The 24099-nt window shown below is 40.7% G+C and overlaps 1 protein-coding gene across 1 annotated transcript in view; it reads left to right on the top strand.

The window, feature by feature from the left end:
• Nucleotides 1-24099, top strand: part of LOC136880851 (sialin) — a 63895-nt gene that overhangs the window by 27086 nt on the left and 12710 nt on the right. The window contains exons 5-8 of the mRNA XM_067153393.2: nt 2341-2585; nt 6233-6388; nt 11712-11844; nt 17393-17634. Of these exons, the coding sequence (XP_067009494.2) occupies nt 2341-2585; nt 6233-6388; nt 11712-11844; nt 17393-17634 (776 nt within the window). The remainder of the gene's footprint in view (nt 1-2340; nt 2586-6232; nt 6389-11711; nt 11845-17392; nt 17635-24099) is intronic.

Here is a 24099-nt window from a genome sequence, read left to right on the forward strand (position 1 = left end):
AGGGTATCGAACAAGTTTGGACGTATGGTACGCGTCCCATAGCTATGAGCTTGTATTACGAAGATGGCAGGTTTGAATCACAACGTCGATAGCCCTTAGAGTGGTCGTCCGTTGTTTACCAATTTCACTCCAGGAAAATGCTGGGAATGTAGTTTACCATAACTAAGGCCACAGACAATTTCTTCACAATCCTAGCCCTTTCCCCTCCTTTAGGCAGAGGCCTCCGATTTCTAGCCTAGTGCAGCCCTTGTAAGGCAGACCCTCCGATGAGGGGTGCGGCATCTGCCATGTGTAGGTAACTGCGTGTCATTTTGGTGGAGGATAGTGTTATGTGTGGTGTATGAGTTGCAGGAGTGTTGGGGACAGCACAAACACCCAGCCCGTTGGCCACTGGAATTAACCAATGAAGGTTAAAATCCCTGACCCAGCCGGGAATCGAACCCGGGACCCTCTGAACAGAAGGACAAATATGCTGACCATTCAGCCAACGAGTCGGACATTTCAGTTGATAATTAATAACTAACTTATGAAATCACACGCACTACACATACAATTATTCCTACACTCGATTTCCGCTAACACAGTAACGCCTTCTTGTGTAATCAGTTTGCAACAAGCCCCACGCTAATACCACGCTTATTGTTTGAAACAACCGTGTCTCAATACTGACTATAACTGTGCGACTTTGATCACATAATCAGATAAAGCATTCCCTTCTTAAAGAACCTCGGTTTGCAACGAGCAGGCAATTAACAACTGCTATCTAACGAACTAATTAACACTGCTCGAATTTCAGTATCCAACACCGAACATAAATTTTAGCTAAGTTCATCGACTCTTTACACTCTCAATTTTTGCCAGGTCCTTAATCGACAAGTGTTCCCAAACTACCTGTAAGCCGTAAGTTGCTATTGAAGGTATGGTGGTCTTGAAAAGGGTCATTGCTGTGGCCAGGGCAGGTCCGTTGTGTGAGTGTATGTGTTGTGTGTGTATTCAGTGCAGTGAAAAGTATGATAGATATCATATAACCGTTTGCCGACCGAGAACAAGATCGTTGAGTGAGTATTGTAAAACCTAGTTTATAATCTAATACCCATTCGGGCGGGCCTTTCTTCTTAATAAAAAACTGTAAATGTCCGGAACGGTCTGTACCATAATAATAAAAAGTGGTAAGAATTAAGAGGTCGTGAATTCTCTTCTTGGTGTCAAGGAGGGCTCAGAGTAGAACTATGCAAAGATTATACACCAGAAAATTCTTGGGTCAGAAATCACATCGGCCTGTCTAATATTGAGTGGCGAGTGGCAATAAAAATGACGACAAACTTTTCTGCAGTTGCGTTCTGTAACCCGCAGATCGCTGTCGGCGCTGCTGCGGAGAGAAATAGACACTTGCTCAAATTCTAGGATGCTGCAAACATGGGGAATATTTTCGGAACCCTCGACACCATCAAATTAGATCATTCATAGCCAAAGAACTGAGGAAGAATGCCTTTAATATCCACGAAGAACTTCACGGATTGGCCATGAACGGCAGTTCTCGTCGTATCGGCATGATGACCTTCAGAAAACACACCTCAAAAGGCTTCATCCTAGACCCAACTGTACGGTTCGAACACCACAATGGCCAACCAGAAGAGGTAAACCTACTGAAACAAGAGATCCACGAAACCACAATCCCATATTACAAGTGAAGACATCTTCAAGATATTGAAGTAACAGGCACCATACCACGACACTTCGCTGACTCGTAGAAGCGTTTCCAGCTACACATAGAGGGCATTCACCGGGCGAGTTGGCCGTGCGGTTAGGACCGCGCAGCTGTGAGCTCGCATCCGGGAGATAGTGGGTTCGAACCCCACTGTCGGCAGCCCTGAAGATGGTTTTCCGTGTTTTCCCTTTTTCACACCAGGCTGTACTTTAATTAAGGCTACGGCCGCTTCCTTCCCATTCCTAGGCCTTTCCCATCCCATCGTCGCCATAAGACCTATCTGTGTCAGTGCAACGTAAAGCAAATAGCAAAAAAAGAAAAAAAAGAAAACGGGCATTCACGAAATGGTTACGACAGCCCTCCCAGGTTCCATAAGACTCCTGAGGCACCACATATTCAGCACATAATGTCGTTACTGATAAGAAAAGTATGTAATTTATATGTTTATTCTCTTGTAAAACCTCCATTACATGTGATCGGTATTACTTTGTGATTTTTGGCCGCCTGTTAATATAGGAGGTTAGTTTAAAAAATAATGAACCTGTGTATATATATGTAAGAGTCGTAGCCGAACAGGACTTCAGAATTCCTATATGAAATGCACTTGTGAATATTGTACTCTGTGTGTCCAGCTAGCTTCGGAGGCACCCTCATTTCCATGAGTCTCTCAGGAGTGTTGGTGGATGCCCTGGGCTGGTCGTCAGTCTTCTACGTCTTCGGAGGACTCAGCATTCTCTTCATATTACCATGGTGTTACTTCGTCTACAATTCTCCAGAAGTTCATCCTCGGATCTCCAATTGGGAACGAGATCACATTGTGGGTGGTCGTACGATAGACTCTTCAGGGACAGAAGATGTTAAACAAGAAGAGGAACAGGTAGGAGATTTATATTTAATGAGTAGCAAATGGAACTACGGTAGAAATCGATTAATTCAATTAAAAAAATTAATTTCTGAATAATTCGAACATTTTTTGTGGTCCCTTGATATTCTTTTGCAACAGAAAGTTAAAAATTCGTGTTTAATTTGAATATTATATTGTTTAATTCGAAGAAAAATATTGCAACGGATAAAACATTTTATGTTTACGGATCTAATTTAATTCAGGATGACCCAAGATTGAAAAACTACAATCCATTAATTAGTTACTATTTACAAAGTTTCTGTCCTCCTCACAGTAGACAGTCCGGTTTTCTCTTGATTGGCAGTTCATCTTTCATTTTCATTTCACTTCGCTTCGCATGCTCAGCCATTTCGCAGAGCAGCTGTATGTAGACAGCCTTGAACACACAATCTGTTAACAATTACGAAGCACGACGACTGCTCCTTGGTTCTATTTCAGATGAATACGGTAACTCAAACAGTCAGTACAGTCGATTAAATTAACTCGCAAACAGTACAACTGCTCCACACAGTGAGTTACTTAACACTGACCACTGAACAGTGGTCACACAACAGCAACAGCTCAACACTGCACTTGCTCTAATCACACGAACTGTTCCACACACTGACTCCACGACAATACAGATACAGTACTCCAAGGCAGTACACACACAGTACTCCGATATGACGATACTCTGACAATGACTCTGCTGTGTCACCCACCACAGCACTACTGCCACCCATCTGCAAATACTGACTGTTCGTTGCTAGCCTCCTGTTTTATATCCTGATGATGGAGTACTAGAATCTTTATGGTGCGGCCAGAAAAGAAATGAATATTCTCGTTACCTCTTCGAGAAGTCTCAGGGGAAATCCAGACGGAGAGACCAATAGATAAAAGAGGCTGTCACTATGCCCTAAGACTGGCAGCTCCCAGCTGGCTAGTGATGATGACGATGATGGTGATGCTTGTTGCTAACATCTAGGTCATCGGCCCCTTTATGGTACAAGACGAAGCGAAATATCATGATAATTAAAGTTTTGTAATTTATCCACTGACTTGAATTAAAAATATGATCGTGAAAAATTAATGTGAATTTAGAATAATGAGTGGAACTCATTCGCAATGCCTTATATTCTTATAAAATTGCTTTAAAATAGATTAGAAGGTAATAAAATGAAATAAGGCTTTGCCTTTGAAGTGAAATAATATATTTCATAAATTAAAAGTTTAAACACTTTACAATTACACAGACAAGCCAGAACAGAGTCAATACATAAACACCTACTTAACATTAAAATGAATTATTACAAACAAATAGAAAATTCATTTTTAAACACGGTAAAGCAGGCCTTAATCCTTCATTAAACGGATGACGAGGTCTGCTGACTGCTTGTCATCTCGTAGTCTGAGGGAGATTGTACTCGGAAGTTTTAGACTGCGGCGCAGATCGAACAGCTCCGCGCACTCCATAAGGGTGTGTTCTACGCTCAGATGACCGCTGCAAGCAAACATCGGGATTCTCCCTTCAGTAAATTGGAGTGCGTCCTAAACCACGGACTACATAATACCCACTACTTGTCTCCGAGAAACCCGAAAGGAAGTCTTTTATACCGTCTTAATTCCTGTAATCGTTCTCAGTTTATTTGAAAGAGGAGTGGCGTGGCCCTCCAGCTCCCAATGGGACATTACCAAATGTCTCGTATGAGAACGAAGATCACTGGCTGGAACCTGGTAATGCAACGGGGGCATTGTGCCCGCCTCACACATGTAGCTTCGGAGGCACAGAAAGTGTGATTCTGGTGCTAGCGCAACAACACCCGGTCAGAAGGTCCTGGATTCGCTGAACCAGAGGGAGCTGTGAGAAACATGCATCAATAGATTGTAACAAGTTCAAGGAGTCAGCACACAGAAGAAACTGCCGACGTTCATTGGACAGCGCGTACTGCAGAGCTTCAAGTATAGCATAGAGCTCTGCTGTGTACTCGCTACAGGTTTCTGGTGGAGGAAAAATAAACCACTCATTGTTGTTTTTGTTGTTGTTTGAGTCATCAGTCCGTAGACTGGTTTGATGGAGATCTCCATGCTACCTTATCAAGTGCAAATATTCTGCGTAACTATTACATCTTAGATTTGCTCTAATCTGTTCGTCTCCTGGCGAGTTTGCTGTGCGGTTAGGGGCGCACAGCTGTGAGCTTGCATCCGGGGATAGTGGGTTCGAACCCCACTGTCGGCAGCCCCGAAGATAGTTTTCCGTGGTTTCCCACTTTCACACCAGGCTGTACCTTAGTTAAGGCCACGGCCGCTTCCTTCCCACTCTTAGCCCACTCCTGGCGACGTAAAATATTTTGTAAGACAAACACAAAAAACTGTTCGTCATATTCATACCTTGGTCTACTCCTACTATTGTTACTATCTACATTTCGCTCACAAACCAAATTAACAAGTCCTGAGTGTCTTAGATATGTCCCATCACTCTATCTCTACTCGTAAAATTTAGCCAAATATACCTCTCACCAATTCGATTCAGTATCTCTTCATTCGCGATTCGATCTGCCCATCTCAATTTCAATATTCTTCTGTAATACCACATTTCAAAAACTTCTATTCTCTTCCCTTCTGAGGTAGTTGTCGTCCATGTTTCACTTCCATACAACGTCACGCTCCAGACGAAAATCTCTAATTCCTATATCGATGTTGGAACTGAGCAAATTCCTTTTCTTTAGAAATGCTCCCCCCTGTCGTTGCTTGCGCCGGTCTGCATTTTATGTCATTACTTCTGCCATAACCGACTTAATTTCCTAATCTAATATTTCCTGCATTGCGTGACTTCGTTCAGCTGCACTCCATTATTTTTGTTTTGGATTTGTTTATCTTTATTTTTTACTCCTTCCCGAAGACTCTTTCCATACCATTCAGCAATTTCTCCAGTTCTTCTTCAGCTCAGATAGAATAACAATAACACCGGGAAATTCTCTTTTATTTCCTGTTCTATATGAGCACTGAAAATGAGAGGGGACAGACTACAGCCCTGCCTCACTCCTTTCTGGATCGCTACTTCTTTTTCATAGCCTTCGATTCTTACCACTAGGTAGGTAAGGGTTATTCTGCCCGAAGGTAGGTCCGAACCTCCGCAGAGGTGTTCCTGAGCCGGAGTTTACGTGCGGTAGGGTGGCCAGTTCCTTTCCGCTCCTCCATTCCCTTACCCCCACCAACAGCGCGCGGCAACCCATCCAACTCCTGACCACGCCCAATGTTGCTTAACTTCGGAGATCTCACGGGATCCGGTGTTTCAACACGGCTACGGCCGTTATTCTTACCACTGCAGACTGATATTTTACAGATTGTAGACAATTCTTCTTTCTCGGTGTCTGATCTCCGATCACCTTCAGAATCTCAATAGCTTGGTTCAATCAACATTATCAAATGCCTTTTATAGATCCACTAATGCAATGTACGTGGGTTTGATCTTATTAATCAGATTCTCTAAGATCAGACGTAAAATCATGATTATTTGTTCTGAATCCAAACTGATCTTTTTCAATTTTTCTTTCCATTCTTCTATAAATCATCAGGGTTAAAATTTTGCAATTGTGAATAATAATAATGATGATAATAATCAATGTTAATGTGTCCTGTAGGTGGCATCGAGGTACACCCCATGGCTCAGCATCCTGACATCGCATAGGTTCTGGGTGTTGGTGGGTGTCCACCTTGGATGTACCTGGCTCAACTACACCTTGCTGACACAACTTCCAACATATATCACCTCCGTTCTCCACTTCAGCGTCCAGAAGGTACGTTTCAAGGGACAATTTTCATGTAGGAAATCGAAATAACAATATATTTTTTGTGATTAATCCTTGTCCCGTTTATTTACGGGGTCGGGTATCAAGTGAGATGATAGTGATTTTTTTTTCGACCGTATGCCCTTCCTGACATCGTCCTCATCAGACGAATTAATATGATGAATGGCGTGGACTGACGCCTGTAAAGTAGGCAGTACAGCGTACAATGGTGTGCTACTGTCAGTATGTTCGTAGGCTGGCGATAACATTATTTCAAAGATCACATAGTCTTTTTACCTGCCTCTTCACGTCTTTTTCCCGTCGTGCTGATCCGGGCGATTTCGACTTAATCATCTCAAACATTTCGCTAGTGGATTTGCCTTATTTTTCGACAGAAATTGACGTTTTCCAGTTACTCAAACTACGGCATTCTCAATTTCCGCCACTGACATTCAACTACCCTTCACAATAGAGACAGTAGTTCTGCTTATACTGTAAGCACGTAACTGGCTCTTGCTAGGACTAGCGAAGAACTGTCATGGCATTATTTCGTTGGGCAAACTCTCCGCTGTAGTGCACTACAACGACACTAGACGGCCAGTCCCCGGACTTAATGACTCTACTACGTATGTGAATGTAGGAAGAGGGAGGATACCGGCACATAGCCTACTCCTGTCAAAGAGCACCAAGGGGTCTGCTCCCCATCCGATGGACGAATCACCATCAACAGCGTCATACACCCTCACACACCATCTGCGGAGAATTTTGGAATATTGTCAGAATAGGAAGAGAACTAGAGTTGACCAAGGGACGTTGAGTAGGAAAGATGGAAATGAGGAGACTGGCAAACGGGAGTGGAAGGTTTTTTTTACAATTTGATTTGCAATGCAGGTCTTATGGCGACGATGGGGTGTGATAAAGCGGCCATGGCTTGAAATAAGGCACAGCCCTAGCATTTTCCTGGTGAAAAATGTGAAACCACGGTAAACCATCTTCAGGACTGCCGAGAGTGCGGTTCGAACTCACCATCTTCTGAATGCAAGCTCACGCCTGCTTGACCTTTACAGCACGGCCAACTCGTAAGGGATTGTAGTAAGGATGTAAAGGAGAGGGCATATAAATCTGTGGTAAGACCTCATATAGAGTATCTTTCCAGTGTATGGCGTTCACACCAGGATTACTTAATTCTAAAACTGGAAAAATCCAAAGAAAAGCAGCTCGATTTACTCTGGGTGTTTTCCGACAAAATAGTTGCCTTACGAAAATGTTACAAAGTTTGGACCAGGAAGACTTGGGAGAAAGGAAATTAGCTGCTCGACTAAGTGGTAAGTTCCTAGCTGTCAATGGAGAGATGGCGTGGAATGGCATTAGTAGACGAACAAGTTTGAGGGTGTTTTAAACGTAGGAAAGATCATAATATGAAGATAAATTTGGAATTCAAGATGACAAATTCGGGCAAATATTCGTTTATAGAAAGATGAGTTAAGGACTGGATGTTCAATAAATTTCCAAATTCTTTGCAATTATTTAAGGAATCAATAGGAAAATAACAGATAGGGGATCTTCCTCCAGGACGACTGCCCTCAATGCAGATCAGTGGTAACTGAAATGTGAAATGTCGTATGGCTTTTAGTGCCGGGATATCCCAGGACGGGTTCGGCTCGCCAGGTGCAGGTCTTTCTATTTGACTCCCGTAGGCGACCTGCGCGTCGTGATGAGGATGAAATGATGATGAAGACAACACATACACCCAGCCCCCGTGCCACTGGAATTAACCAATTAAGGTTAAAATCCCCGACCCGGCCGGGAATCGAACCCGGGACCCTCTGAACCGAAGGCCAGTATGCTGACCGGTCAGCCAACGAGTCTGACAGTGGTAACTGATTTGCTAATATGTATGAAGCAATACTAAACGGAGCTAGGGATATCGTGTTAGCTGACACACGCTCTCAGGTCCCCTGGGGGCCTTTTAGTCACCTTTTACGATGGGCAAGGAATGTCGTGGATGCATTCTACTGCCACCACCAACATGGGGATTGCCACAGTTATTTATGGGTAGGAAGAAGCTGGTAAGATCGAGAATTGTGTGTCAGTGACATTCGCATGATGAAATGTGTAATGCTATTTTCCTGTGACGGTGAATGGTTCTTCTCTGGAACTATGTATTGTTCCGAGATAAATTACATCACTATGTAAAAAATCTTCGTTGTTCACTGAAATAGTGAGATGCTTTAACACACCACAGTCACAACCTGAGTGGTGAGTTATTTTTTTACAATACTTTCTTCAGTTTCTTTACTATATAATAAAATAAATACCTTCAATTATTTTTAGCACATAAAATTCCGACTCCTTGGCTGAAAACTAGACAATGAGGTCTTCGGTACAGAGGGTCCCGGGTTCGATTCCTGGCCGGGTCGAGGATTTTAATCACCTGTGATTAATTATTCTGACTCGAGGGCTGAGCTTTTGTATTTGTCGTCCCAACACTCTCTTCTTCACATTCAGACAACACGTTTCACTACCAACCACCACAGAAACACGCGAGGTTAGCGTCAGGAAGGGCATCCGGTCAAATCCACATGTGCGACACAGTTCGCTCCCGCGACCCGACAGCTGTGGAAAAAGCGGTAGAAGAAGAATATTTTAGCATATAAAAATTAATTCCCTACTAATTATATAGCTTTGGCATTCTTCATCATCAAGTTAACATTTGTATGTGCAGGTAAATAAAAAATTATTCTCATTATTATTAGTTTATTTCCTAATTTGGCCACCTGTGTACCTCATATAACTTAAGGCTTCTTGTTCTTTTTTTCTCTTCTCTTCCCAGAACCTTTTCATTTTTCCGCTTCTCATCTTTATCTCCTTTTCGGAAATGATTCGTTAGGGTCTCGTTTTTAGTGGATTATCTTCCAATGATTTAAGACTGTCGACTTTTCTTCTCTTGTGGGTCATCTTTAGTATAACTCCAACTTCTTTTGCAACCCTCTTGACCTCTTCTACCCACTTAGAGGTGGCTTTAATCCCATAATGTATCTGCAGATCTTTTTTGGTCAGTTGTTTGTCACCCATTCTTATTAGGTTTCCGTAGAATTTGAGCCTTCGTTTCCCCAGTTTGTCGGTGATATTTTCAGTGTGTAAGAGGCGATCAAAAAGTTTACATTCGACGGCCGTGTGGTGTCTGAATCGGGATGCCAATGAGGCAAAATCGCCGTGAGCATTGAGATACTCATCCCACCGACGCACTGCGTTGTAAAACACCGAGTCCTGCTGCACATCCTCGTCCGACAAGAAGCGTCAATCCTTCAAGGCCTTTTTTAGGTGACAAAAGGCGTCATAATCGCATAGGGGAGATCAAGACTACAGGGCGGGTGCTCGAGTGTCTTCCACTTGAGCTGTTGTTGTCGGTAATATCGGGGTGTTTTAGAAAGGACTCCCTACTTTTAATGTGTCCAAGAATCTGTACAAAGTGACATACACTATTCTAGTTTGTGGTGTGTGATTCATCAACTCTCCAAGTTTGAATCCCCTGGCAGGTATGCTTGACCTTGAGACGGTGCCAGTGCTGTTTGTTTTCTCTGTTCCCTCTGTTCAGTCCAGGCGTGCGTGCACTGCAGTTTCCCAGTGCAGTCTCCCAGGTTGACCGGCGCCTTGTGTCGAAACGCAGTCCGCACGGAACTTTGTGCACCATTCCCACAACAGTGGTTTTTCGACAGACATGGTGCCTCATTCCCAGTCTTCATTCTCCGATGGATGTCCACCGGTGTTTGTCCTTCGGCAGCGAAGAACAGAACAACAGCACGTTGGTCCTGTTTGGACGCATTTAACCCACGGTCCTCGACACGACACGACTGCCATACTAATCCCTTTGCCTACATGTCCGTGGTTATATACCCGCATCGGAGTCGCGCTACGTTGTATATCCGCTGCAACAACGCCCTCAAACGAAAACGTTTTAATTAAGCCTAACACTTGTAGAGCTCCTCATTAAGATGCTGAAGAATCAGCTGAACACATACTCTTTGAATGTGAGGCGCTGGGAAGAATCAGAATCTCCACACTGAGATTACCTGGTGAAGAGAGAAGAAACATCCGAGAAGAACCAATAAAGAGGACCTGCAACTTTCTTAAGGGGGCAGGTATAAAAAGGTGGGGTTGAAGGAAAACACATGGTAGCAAAAGATCTTTGAGGTCGACGCTAAAAGGAACTATTAAAGAGACCCAATGAATAGAGGGAGAAGAATCAGAAGGAGAGTTCCTCATTTCTCCCACCAGTAATCCTCTGTGGTCCCAGGATTTTCCTCACAATCTTCCTTTCCTTCTACTTGAGTTCTTGCTGAACCCCCATTTTTATTTAAAAGCCACTCTGAAGAGTACAATATTTCCGGTTTCATTACTGAGTTATGTGGGATTTTGGTCATTTATTATTATTATTATTATTATTATTTTTCTTTCTTCGTTATACCCGTTTACAGAGGGCGTTCGAACTTGTTAGCTTGATGATGGTTTTCCTTTCTTCTTCTCCTCCCAAAATCTCTTCATGAACTCGCTATGCTGTTTCCTGCGTTCTTCCGTCCATTGTTTCCCTGTGGTTCTTTTAGCCTTTTCCGTGAACGTGTGCTTTGCAACCAGATTCCCAAAAGCCTTGCGATCCCTGTTGACATCTTCTGTGATGTTCATTTCTTTTAAGTCCTGCTTGAATTAATTATACCAAGCAATCTTTTTGCATATCTAGTATCGTCCATTCTACAGATGTGGCCATAGAATTTCAATCGTCTCCTGCGTACGGTATCGGTGAACTTGTCGATTGCTTTGTACATATCTACAGTTTTCCTTTTGATCCATATACCATTTACATGAACGGGGCCATATATTTTCCTCAGAATTTTTCGTTCTTGTTTTTCAATTTCATCAATTTTAGAGTGGCCTCCTAGAGATGTGGTTTCTGAGGCATACAAGGCTCCCGGAAGAACAACAGTCTTGTAATGCCGAAGTTTTGCATTTCGTGACATCACTCTTTTATTATAGTGGTTCCATGTTATTCGGTATGCTTTCAGGAGTTTGGTGGCTCTTTCTAAATTAGCTTTCCTGTCCAATCCGGATGGTACAATGATTTCTCCTGGATATTTGAAGGAAGGGACCTGTGTGAGTATTCCATAATTTGTCTGTAGTGGGGATCTTTGGATATTCTGGTGTCCATTAGCCATGATATGAGTCTTCTCATACGATATTTGGAGGCCTGTCTTTGATGTTATCTCATACAACTTCTCTATGGCATACCTGGTTTCTTCACTATTATTATTATTATTATTATTATTATTTATTCTAGAGCGGTTTGATTTCCTCGCTCCCATACCTCTTTGGGTGGATATCCGCCGGGCTGTACGGAACGCTGTCCTCGTGGCTACGAAACAGAGGGTACCTTTCCCAGATGAATGCTTACCGAGTCTTCACCGGCATTGGTAAGTAGGAACTATATGTGATCACTCCTTACATCCTTACTTCTTATATAAGACACTATTATTTTAGGCGTCAATTCCGAAATGACCTACCGCTACAACATCATTTATTGAAGCGTGTGTATATATAAGATGAGGCTTGGTTTCATCTTAATGGTCGTATGAACAGTCATAACTCTCGCTACTGTGTGCAGATAATCCTAATGGTGTTTATGAAGTCCCTAATTATGACAGGAGATTGGTGTTTGGTGTGCTGATAGTGCAACACGAATAATTGGGCCCAATTATTTTCGAGACGACTGTAAATGCAGAGAGATACCAAGATGACATCTTGATGCCGTTCTCCCATCAGTTATCGGAAGAAGAAAAATCGCGTAGGTGGTCTCAACAAGTTTCAGCCCCTTCTCATATAGCAGAAAATTCCCTTCTTACAATCTCGCAAGTGTCTGCAGACAGAGTGATCAGTAACGGTCTATTTCTCCCTTATTTTCCAGATCTAAAAGTGTGTTAATTTCACTTATGGGGTAAATTGAAAGAAAAGGTGTATCGAACAAATCCTCATACATTGGAAGAACTGAAATAAAATATTAGAAATAAAATAAGAAACATTACAGGGACAGAACACTCTCGCGTTACCAGAAACAATACGTGTATAACCTAGGAAGGGCGACACTTCCTCAATGTTTTATAAGGTAAGATTTCATATAAGATTGTATACACTCTTAAATCAGGGCGGCCGCGCGCGACAGGCTGAGGCAGCTACCCTAGCGCAGACAACAAACACAGATGAATAAAAAACTCTGTTTTATCGATTTAATTTAATGTAGGATGAGCTAGACAATGGACACACACACACACACACACACACACACACACACACACACACAAAATTGTATTTGATAGAAGATGGTTGCCCAGTTGTATTTCCTCTTAAAACACCACGAATTATATTTGAGAATGAATGACAGTAGTTCCCTTAGGCTGATGACACATGGAGCGGTTTTCGCCGAGTCGGCGCCGAGTCGGCGCCGAGTCGGCGCATGTTTCTATTGTATCAGATGGGATGAAACAGACAGAGCGGTGCTCGCCGACAGGCGGCAGATTTGCCGACTCGGCCTGCCGTTTAGCTGGCGGTGCAGCGAGCGCTTTGAAGAGTTTGGGCGCGCTCTAGCGATAGATCCAGTCGGCCGTGGCTGAATTTACGCGGCGATTGCATCATTGGTAGGTATTCCTGTATTAGATATCATGAAGTATCTTTGAAATTCAATAATATACACGTAAAAGGACATATAGAGTAAGGATACTGTTGGAATAAGACCAATAATTTATTTTTATATAACGTTAGCTAACTTGCTCACCTAATGTCGCGCTCGCTAATGTGTTTTGTCCACTGCCAGCTCGATATGCACCCGATGACTGCTTATAAGCAGTCATTTTAGGTGCAGATTGAGGAGGCAGTGGTTTTGTCACAGTCGGCAAAAACCGCTCTGTGTATCAATCACAGGCGGCGGCCGACGCGGCTGCCGACTCGGCGAAAACCGCTCCGTGTGTCATCAGCCTTATTGTTGACTATTTACAAGTCTTTACGCCTCACGCAGCAGGTAGTCCAGCTCGCTGGTATCACCTGGGACGTGCGATGATCCTGATTGGCGGGCCTCACTTTCACTTCGCTTCGCACAACGGTGCCCCGTAAATCGCCAATGGTGACAATCAAAATCAGCAGGGGCGGTCTCAGTAAAGAGTATTACGGTGGGGCTTTCCCACCATCCCCCTGTGTGTGGGGGCAGTAGAATAACACCCACGGTATCACCTGACTGTTGTAACTTGGGAGCATGGGCTGGCGGCCACGAGGCCCTTAGCCGAATCCTGGAATTGCTTCCACTTACTTGTGCCAGGCTCCTCACTTTCATCTATCGTATCCGACCTCCCCTGGTCAACACTTGCTTTATTCCGACCCCGATGCTATTAGGTTGCGAGGGCTAGGGAGTGTTTCATTTGCACGCCCTTCGTGGACCTTGCCTTTCTTTCGCCGATATTATTTTTCGAAGTATCGGATCTCTTCAATTTTTCTCTCTCCGATTATTGTTAAATACGGTATGGTTGCCTAGTTGTACTTCCTCTGAAAACGGTTATCGCCACCATCACCTTCCATGACCTATTCTCAGAATACACAAAACTACGGCCTCTCTCCAGGAAGGCCAGAAAGAGGACCGCCACACGGCAGTTGCCTTCTTAATTGCTCTCAGCTTGTTGGGATTTCGGATTGGCTAGCCACTCCGATTCCCAGGATGCCAAGATGTTCGACACAGCTGAGAACAAATATCCGTAGCACGTATGTTCATAGGAGGAGGTGATAAAAGTACTGTTTCTTTGGCAGCTTGAGCAAGTTCATTTTCCGCAATCCCAGCATGGACTGGAAGCCAAGCAAGAATATTGATTATTATCATGATACAACTCACGTCCCAAGGAGATACAAACCAGTGTGGTGAGACTCAAAAATATTATTTCAGAAGATATGACTGGAAAATATGGGAAGATATAGTAAAAATTTAGGAAGATGTTTTTAAATACAGTATATCATAATATTCATGCTATTACTTAAAATTAAATTGGTTAAAGATCGCCTTGCATTTCATTGTGGATATAGATAACAAACCTTAAATATTTCCAGCCTATTGAACACAGGATACAACCTTCTTTTTATTATTATCATTTAGTGCAATTTAACTAGTTCTATGATTTTCATAACATTGAATTAACTACCTATGCATATCCATATGTCTGGCTGTTTTTATTCTAGATATGTACCAATGTCTTATAAATTCGTGTTTGCATTCGAGAGACGGTGAAAATTGAAGGGTATTTTAGTCAAACAACAAATCAACAACAAGGCAACTCACAAATAAATTAAAATTTTAAAATAAATAATTAATGATCCCCAAACACACTCGTCTCGTCTGTGACTCATCGTAGATAAAAACAGTCGCTAATCAACAATAGATAATTACCTTGAAATAAAGAGGAAGCTGACACTGAGCCCTTATTGAAGTGCTCATTTAATTAGTCATTCATTTATTTGAGAGTACGGAGAATATTTTATTTTATTGAGTGTTGGTAACTTGCAGGGACCATCTAAAAATAACAGTACATTTCGAAATGTCAACACAAAGCTTGAAGCCGAGGTTTATTTGTTCGTAAGCTATGTTTAGAAGGAGGAATTCCTGCCTGACGCACCCAACTTAGAACAAGGAAATAATGTTGTCCGTTGGTCCGGGCCGTTGGAAGGTGAGACCTCAGTCGGTCAGTTCAGTTGGAGGGAAAGACTTGCCAAGAAGTCATATGAACGGCGAGACTTGCCAAGAAGTGTTGTACTGAGATGATAGTAGTCAGTCATCTGAATGTGGAAGCTGCAGTCACATGGATACTTAGTCGTCAGTTAAACAAAAAGGATGCATCGCCAAATTAGGCTTGATACATCTACAGCAAACACCAACTCAAAGGAATACGTCGTAATTACACTCGAAGTGTTGAAGGTACAGTCAAGTGAACCAGTGAGGGATAAATTTCGTGTATAATTGTTAAATGTCCGGTCAAGAAGAATTCAAATTTAATGCTGAGTTTCTTTTAGTTGTAATGCCATAATTTTATAATCTCATCTGATTTATCGCAGCAGGTCTTGCTTTTCTTCTATACAATTTAAGAATATATTTTGTTCTGTCAAATTAATTTATCGTTTTATTTCAAGAGTAGAATTACATAACCTCAAATTTAATGGGGAAACAGAACAACAATCTGCTCTTCCGAGAACCTAAATGGTATGTTGTCAAAAGTAAGTTTTTTTTTTGCTAGTTGCTTTACGTCGCACCGACACAGATGGGTCTTATGGCGACGATGGGACAGGGAAGGGCTAGGAGTGGGAAGGAAGCGGCCGTGGCCTTAATTAAGGTACAGCCCCAGCATTTGCCTGGTGAGAAAATGGGAAACCACTGAAAACCATTTTCAGGGCTGCCGACAGTGGGGTTCGAACCCACTATCTCCCGAATACTGGATACTGGCCGCACTTAAGCGACTGCAGCTATCGAACTCGGTAGTAAGCTTATTACCCCACACCCTTTTAGTTTTAAACTTCTCAGTATGTATTGCATATTATGTATATAATTTCCTTGCCATACGCTGATAATAATAATAATAATAATAATAATAATAATAATAATAATAATAATAATAATAATAATAATAATAATAATAATAATAATAATAATAATAATAATAATAATAATCGGCTTTGTTAAATAAATTTATCGTATTTATCATATTTATTCATTCAAACACCTACATTATTTAGACCAAGAGTTTTTTAGATTTAAAATAGAGAAAATATCAATGTGACAAAATGAGAGTATTCTTTTTTTTCTTAAAGTCGTCTGCGGACTCCCTGGAAGAGTGTTCGGGCGGTCCGCGGACCGCACTTTGGGAACCTCTAGTACATTTGTTACAACAGTTGGCGACCTGTCCGACTCGTTGACTGAACGGTCAGCATACTGGCCTTCGGTTGATAGGGCCCCGGGTTCGATTCCCCGTCGGGTCGGGTATTTTAACCTTGATTGGTTAATTCCAATGGCACGGGGGCTGGGTGTATGTGTTGTCTTCATCATCATTTCATCCTCATCACGACGCGCAGGTCGCCTACGGGAGTCACATAGGAAGACCTGCACCTGGCGAGCCGAACCCGTCCTGGGATATCCCGACACTAAAAGCCAATACGACATTTTATTTCAGTTGGTGACCTTAATAATTTCTCCGGGCTCCCTGCAGGTTGTCATTTGCACTTTTAACGTAGACTCACGTTCCCCAACAACGGGTACATGGAAAGAAACAAATTAAGACGCTTATGGTGTTTGGGTAGAACGTATATATTTCCGAGTGTATTTAACTTACGATTATGTTGAATGTCAAAGAGGAGGCTACCTGTTGCAAAAATTGGCAGTCTGAATCATAGTTTTCATGTAATAGCGCTTCAAAGTAAGGCAACATTTGTGCTAAATATGTGACGTCACAAGCATACTCTGTTGACTCGCGGGCTCATATTAAATTTAGCTGTCATTGTGAATACATCGTAGTCATTTGTATAGAATAACAACATTTTATAATGGAAAAGGATGATTTGATTAGGATTCGGCAAAAAAACGTGCAAAAGGAAGAGTTGACACTATTGATCTTACTTATACTCGTAATATTACTCCCGAAGACTAAAATGATGTCTTTGGTTTCTCATATCACAGGCCCAAACTACACGGTGTTATTACCCACATTCCAAGTGTACGGCGTGCTATTGAATACAATTTATTATCCACATAATATTTGTCTTTTATTTATAATAAGCAAGTCTACGTAACCCTCAAAGCCCTGCGGCCGTTATAATCGGGACAGCCTACCAACAATTAATTAATTCATGAATACATAAATTCATTAATTTAATTTAATTAACTTGTTTATTTATTTATTTATATATTTTTAGTGACCTGATTTCTCCTCTTTCTGTGCACCGTAGCTTGTGTTGGTCCTGCCATCTCTATGCTGCTGATTGTACTCTTGGGCTGTGACACTGTTCCCATCATCGCGTGCCTCATAGTGACTACAGTGATGCTGTGTGCCTTCTACGGCGGCGCCGTCACCCAGCACCTGGACATAGCTCCGAACTACGCCGGAGCAACTACCGGCATTCTTTACACGACGCTCAATTTCGCTGGGATCATAACGCCGCTCGTCACTGGGGCTATTCTCAAAGGACAGGTAAAGTGAACGATACTTTAGCAATTGTGTTAGTGAAATGGAGCTAGTTGCTGCTGTTTAATTCTAGCTCCCGTAAATAATGTTCAACTATACCCGTAATATTGAAAGAAGCGTTCTGACAGATAGGGCTGTAGGGAGGAACATTGCATGGTTTTGACACATTCTTCCATTCCTTTCTCCTTCCCGAAGCTTCCGGCTCACTTGTTAGTACGTTCAGACCGCTGTGTTGTGTTATACGTAACTCACAAGTAAGAGGTTTGGCAACGCGAAGCAACACGAACCGGCCAGCAGGCTTATCTCCATGGCAATCATCCTCCTACTCCGTTATTCCCACCCAGTGGTGGTGATTACTGTTTTAAGAGGAAGTCTAACAAGGCAAGCATCCTCTATATAACACTAATCAGGGAGAAAAATAAAAGGGATCCGACACTCCGAAAAATGTCAGGGATTTTAAGCTTAATTGGTTCATTCCGATGGCTCAGGGCCTGGGTCAGTGTGTGTTATCTTAAGCATTAGAAATCATCCTAGGTAGGGCCCCATCCTCACAGACATGCAGGTCGCCTATAAGGCGTCAACACGAAAGACCTGCACCAGGCCCCTCCGAAGGCCACACGCCATCATCATCATTATTATTATTATTATTATTATTATTATTATTATTATTATTATTATTATTATTATTATTATTATTATTATTATTATTATTATAGTTGTACGGTTTTATACTAAAATTGGATTTAATTTCTTTCATACATTTTTGTGTTGTAATCGGATAAATGATTATAACGGAGACTTCGGTAAATGTTACAGAGTATACTTACTGAAAAAATAAACCTGTTAAAGTTAAGTACGAAGATATAAGTAGTGCATGATTCGTAGCTCAGCCGTTAAATCATGGAGGCAGGCAAATAAAACCTTATAAACATTATTTTTTAATAATTTGACAATAACGAATAATACCTTCGTTTATCTACCTTGACAATATATTGTATTACTTCCACCTGCTGTAATTAAAATTATATTAGGTATTCATAGGTTTTTACCTTTTATTTGAGGGGGGGGGGCGAATTTTTATTTTGGATGGCGGATCCATATTGCATTCGTTACGTCCCTTGCCCAGCTAACTCTAACATACTAGATCACACTTGCCTTCTTCAGCTGCCGCCTTGAATGGTTCATATTCAATCAAACATTCATCTGCATTTAGGGCAATCCCCCAGGTTGCAGATTCCTTGTCAATTGTTTACCCTAACCTTTTCTTCATGATTTCAAAGAAGTAAGAAATTTATAAAACATCACAGTTTGTTAATTATTCCAATCCCTATTACCTCTTCTTATAAACAAATATTTGCTCCAATTTGTCCTCTTGAATTCAAAATCATCATAATACGAATTTTATTATTTTTTAAAACACAATTCAAGCGTTTTTAGTACTAATGCCATTCCAAGTCATCACTCCACTGATACTTTGGAAAATCATCTTTCTTCTTTTAGTAATTTAGTCTAATAACTGGTTTGCCCCTGCAATGAGTCTTCTTCAACTGGGTTGATCCTGTGCGGTACGTTTTGGAACATACCACCCGTAAAATGGGGTGACATTGAACACCTTAAAACTATTTTTCTAAATTAAACCAAAACTTCTCAAGATATTAACAATAAACATTTTGGGAAGTTGCAAGATGTGTTACTGAATATGAAAAAGTAAATTATAAATTTATATTATCCACCCGGGTCGGGGTCACTTTGAACATATTCTAGAAATATTCGCTTATTCTGCGCAAGTCATACCATTTACTGTATACAAAAATACTTTTAAAAGTTACTTACAATATTTTAGGTTTATTTACGAGTTTCCTTCAACAACCTTAAAACATCGTGTACGATTATGGCAAAGTCTCACTAATAATGGAAATGGGTGCCTGCCTACTTACAAATTAAGAAAATTATTTAAAACAGGCCTTTTCAAAACCTTTCAAAGCAATTTGAATGAGTAATAAAGCTAATGGAATAACTCAAGGTAGGTGGAATAACTGACCACTGATCGACTGATCTGTCCATGTCAAAGAACATCGAAGGCGCATTTCAAAGTCGCCCCTCGGAAGACATGTCTTCATATTTTATTTTTTACGTCACCAAAGAATAAATATAGTATGTTATGCTTTCTGTAAACGTCCATTTAGGATTTAACTTGCCCACAATGACTCGCTTAGAATTCTGAAACCTAAAATGCTTCTAATACTAGGCAAAGGTATTTGAGGTTAGAAAAGAACACACATTTCCCAAAATTTATTTTAGTTTCTGGAGTTGGTATACAACGTTATTTCATAGCGTTTGTTACATCATATGAAAGCATCGATTATAGCCGATTTTTAACGCTTGTGGCCTTAATTCCCTATTAAAAGGTAGAGTATAGCATTTAATTAAAAACGCTGGTTTACTGTTCAAAGTCTCCCAAGACTTCCCAGCCAAACGTTTGTAACATTTTCGTAAAATTACTCTTTTGTTTGAAATCACTGAGGACAAATCGTGTTACTTTTATCTGATTTCTTCCAGTTCTCGAATTAAGTAATTCTGTTGTGGGCCCCATACACTGGAACCATAATGTAATTGTGGTCTTATCAGTGACTTATATTGCCAGTCCTTTACATCTTTACTATAATTCTAAATACCTTCAGAAACGTATGAAGAGATCTGTAACCTTTATTTAAAATTCCCTTTATATGATTACCCCATTGGATCTTTTCTATCACTGTATTAACATCCACGTAATGTCAGTTATCTCCATGAGGTACCTTTATCCCATCGGCACATTATTTAAAACTGAAAGGTCTTTTCCCCTAGGTAAAACTTACAAACTGCCTTTTCACCCAGTTCACCGTTATAACTTACCATTCCATGCTGTCCATCTCACAACACTGTCGTGGTCTTTCTGCAGTTGCTAACAATCCTGTAACTTATTTATATCTCTATACGGTATAACATCAGCCGCAAAAAAATCCTAAACACTGACTCAAGTTCTGTTATAATATAATGGGATTTTACCATTCCTTACCACCTTTAAAGATACACACCTAAATTCACATTTCTCAAAAACTGCTTTGAACCCATTTATAGTCAGCTTACATTTTTATTTACCACCTTCCATCCGATAATAATATTACTTGTTAAAAACTCTCTCATGCCTGCCTTATCAACCATATGGTACTGCCTAATAATCCTACTTTTACAACCTTTCTTTATATTGCACTTATTTTTGACTAAGATGAAAACAGCTTCGTGATCACTTATACTTTATACTTTATTTCCTCCAGATCATACAGTACATGACCTAATTGATCTGTTAATGGAGAGAAATATAATATACAGACTTAAACAAGCTCCTTAAAATCATACTCTACCCAAATACACAATCAGTATCACTTACTGAACACAGAAAGAAAGAAACAAACAAACAAACAAACAAACAAAAAACAAAAATAGCATAAAATAATCGTAAATGGCCCACGGCGAACTCTTTTCGGAGATCCGATAGCCATGGCAATACGGCACAGGAAGGTTAATGACCTTCCTTCCTCACCTGACTGGACTCGCAAGCCTTTACACATTCCATACTTCATACCATGCACTCTCTCGACCTACTGAAGCTTGCTGATTGAGTCATAACATTGCGTCACCTGCTGAGTTGTGTACCAAATACTTCTCACCTTTCATCTTTATACTCGTTCTACTTTCATGTCACCGCTCCTCATTATCTAACTTCCGCATCTTATCATCCACTATTTTCAAGCTATGTCAACTTACAATTCCACCATACTCCCCTTTTAAATTGTACCACCACATCTTACCGTTCATATACTTACCAGCCATACTCCGCTAACCTTCCAACTTAAACCTTATCGCCTTTCATTAATTATCATCATTCTTTACACACCTCCAAATCAATCCCTTAATCACAATCACTCTTAGCAACCACCACTCCCATCTCATTTAAACTTAAACTTCCATATAACCATGTCTTCCTATTCAAATATTTTCAAGCCGAACTCCACATTAAATTTTACCAGTCATACTCCACTACCTCCCTTTAATCTCCTATTCACTTACAATCCAAATATACGTTAACTTACAGTTCAAATATACTCCACTATAATCCCACTGTCTCTATAACTTTATCACAAAATCAGTCTCTTAATGATAATCACTCTTAGCATCCACCACTCCAATCTCCTTCATTTTTTCACCAATTTCTATAACTTAATCACTCTTAGCAACCGCCACTCCATTCTCATAAAATTTAAAACTTTCATACAACCATGTCATACCATTCAAATATTTCCAAGCCAAACTCTACATTAAATTATACTCCACTACTTCTTTTTCAATCTCATACACTTCAACTTACATCTACCAGACTATCATTATTTCACCAAACTCTGTCACTTAATCACTCTTAACGAACCTTTACAATCACCCTATACCAAACCTCCAATTAAACCTCAACAATTTCCATTATTTCAATTTTTGCCACTTGTTCACTCTTCACCAACGTTACTACCTCTCATTTTTTCAATCACTCTATCCAAACTTCCAATCCAATCTCCTACTTCAATATCCTCACAAACCTCCAACCCAATCTCATATTAACTTGCAATCACACTATACCTTCCATTCTCATTATAATTCCTTTACTTATTTTAACTTAGCCACACTCCACAAGTCTACCGAATTTAACTTCTTATCATTAACTATTTATATTTCCACTCTTCACAATCCTCCAGAACAGCTTCCTTTTACTCAACCACCTTCCATTATTTACAATCACACTTTAAACACTCTTAAACCAACCAAGTTTAACATACCGCCTTTCATAATCACTCTTTACAAACCTCTAATATTATGTAGCTTTTTCTTACTTCTCGTTAACATGCCGTCAGCACTATTAGCTATTTTTTCCCCAAAACTCCTCTAAACTTAGGCTTTTCCCTTTGTTCACAGTCTCTGTTGCTATTGTTCCCTCCCTCGGACATTCATTTTCACTATGCCTTGGACCACTTGCCATTTCTTGAGGTTTTCCCACCCCCAACACCTCTTGCAACATTTCCATCTCTCTTCTTGCTTCCCTAACTGCTTCCACCACCCCTTCACTAAACTCACTCAACTCACTGTTTCCCACTGCTCTTTCCTTTGCACCATGCCCGTCTTCTCCGGCACCGCTTTCTATTGCCTGCCTTTCTTTCGCTCTCGTCCCCATCACTTCTTCCTGTTTCGGACTCTCTTCTGTTACCTGTAATTTCGTCACTGACCAAAATCTTACCCATCTCAATCAATCAATCAATCAATCAATCAATCAATCAATCAATCAATCAATCAATCAATCAATCAATCAATCAATCAATCAATCAATCAATCAATCAATCAATCAATCAATCAATCAATCAATCAATCAATCAATCAATCAATCAATCAATCAATCAATCAATCAATCAATCAATCAATCAATCAATCAATCAATCAATCAATCAATCAATCAATCAATCAATCAATCAATCAATCAATCAATCAATCAATCAATCAATCAATCAATCAATCAATCAATCAATCAATCAATCAATCAATCAATCAATCAATCAATCAATCAATCAATCAATCAATCAATCAATCAATCAATCAATCAATCAATCAATCAATCAATCAATCAATCAATCAATCAATACTGATCTGCATTTAGGGCAGTCGCCCAGATGGCAGACTCACTATCTGTTGTTTTCCTAGCATTTCCTTAAATGATCGCAAAGAAATTGGAAATTTTTTGAACATTTCCCTTGGTAAGTTATTCCAATCCTTAACTCCCCTTCCTATAAACGAATATATACCCCTATTTGTCCTCTTGAATTCCAACTTTATCTTCATATTGTGATCTTTTCTACTTTTAAAGACACCACTCAAACGTATTCGTCTACTGATGTCCTCCCACGCCATCTCTCCACTGACAGCTCGGAACATACCACTTAATCGAGCAGCTCGTCTCCTTTCTCCCAGTTATTCCCAGCCCAAACTTTGCAACATTTTTGTAACGCTACTCTTTTGTCGGAAATCACACAGAACAAATCGAGCTGCTTTCCTTGGGATTTTTTCCAGTTCTTGATTCAAGTAATCCTGGTGAGGGTCCCATACACTGGAACCATACTCTAGTTGGGGTCTTGCCAGAGACTTATATGCCCTCTCCTTTCCATCCTTACTGCAACCCCTAAATACCCTCATAACCATGTACAGAGACCTGTACCCTTTATTAACAATCATATTTATGTGATTACCCCAATTAAGGTATTTTCTTATGTTAAGACCTAGGTAATTATAACAGAGAGGACTTTTCCTATTTGTGAAACTCACAACCTGACTTTTAACCCCGTTTATCATCATACCATTGCCCACCCTCCATCTCACAACACTATCGAGGTCACCCTG

This window comes from Anabrus simplex, chromosome 9 (assembly GCF_040414725.1).
Source record: "Anabrus simplex isolate iqAnaSimp1 chromosome 9, ASM4041472v1, whole genome shotgun sequence".
Lineage (NCBI taxonomy): Eukaryota > Metazoa > Arthropoda > Insecta > Orthoptera > Tettigoniidae > Anabrus > Anabrus simplex.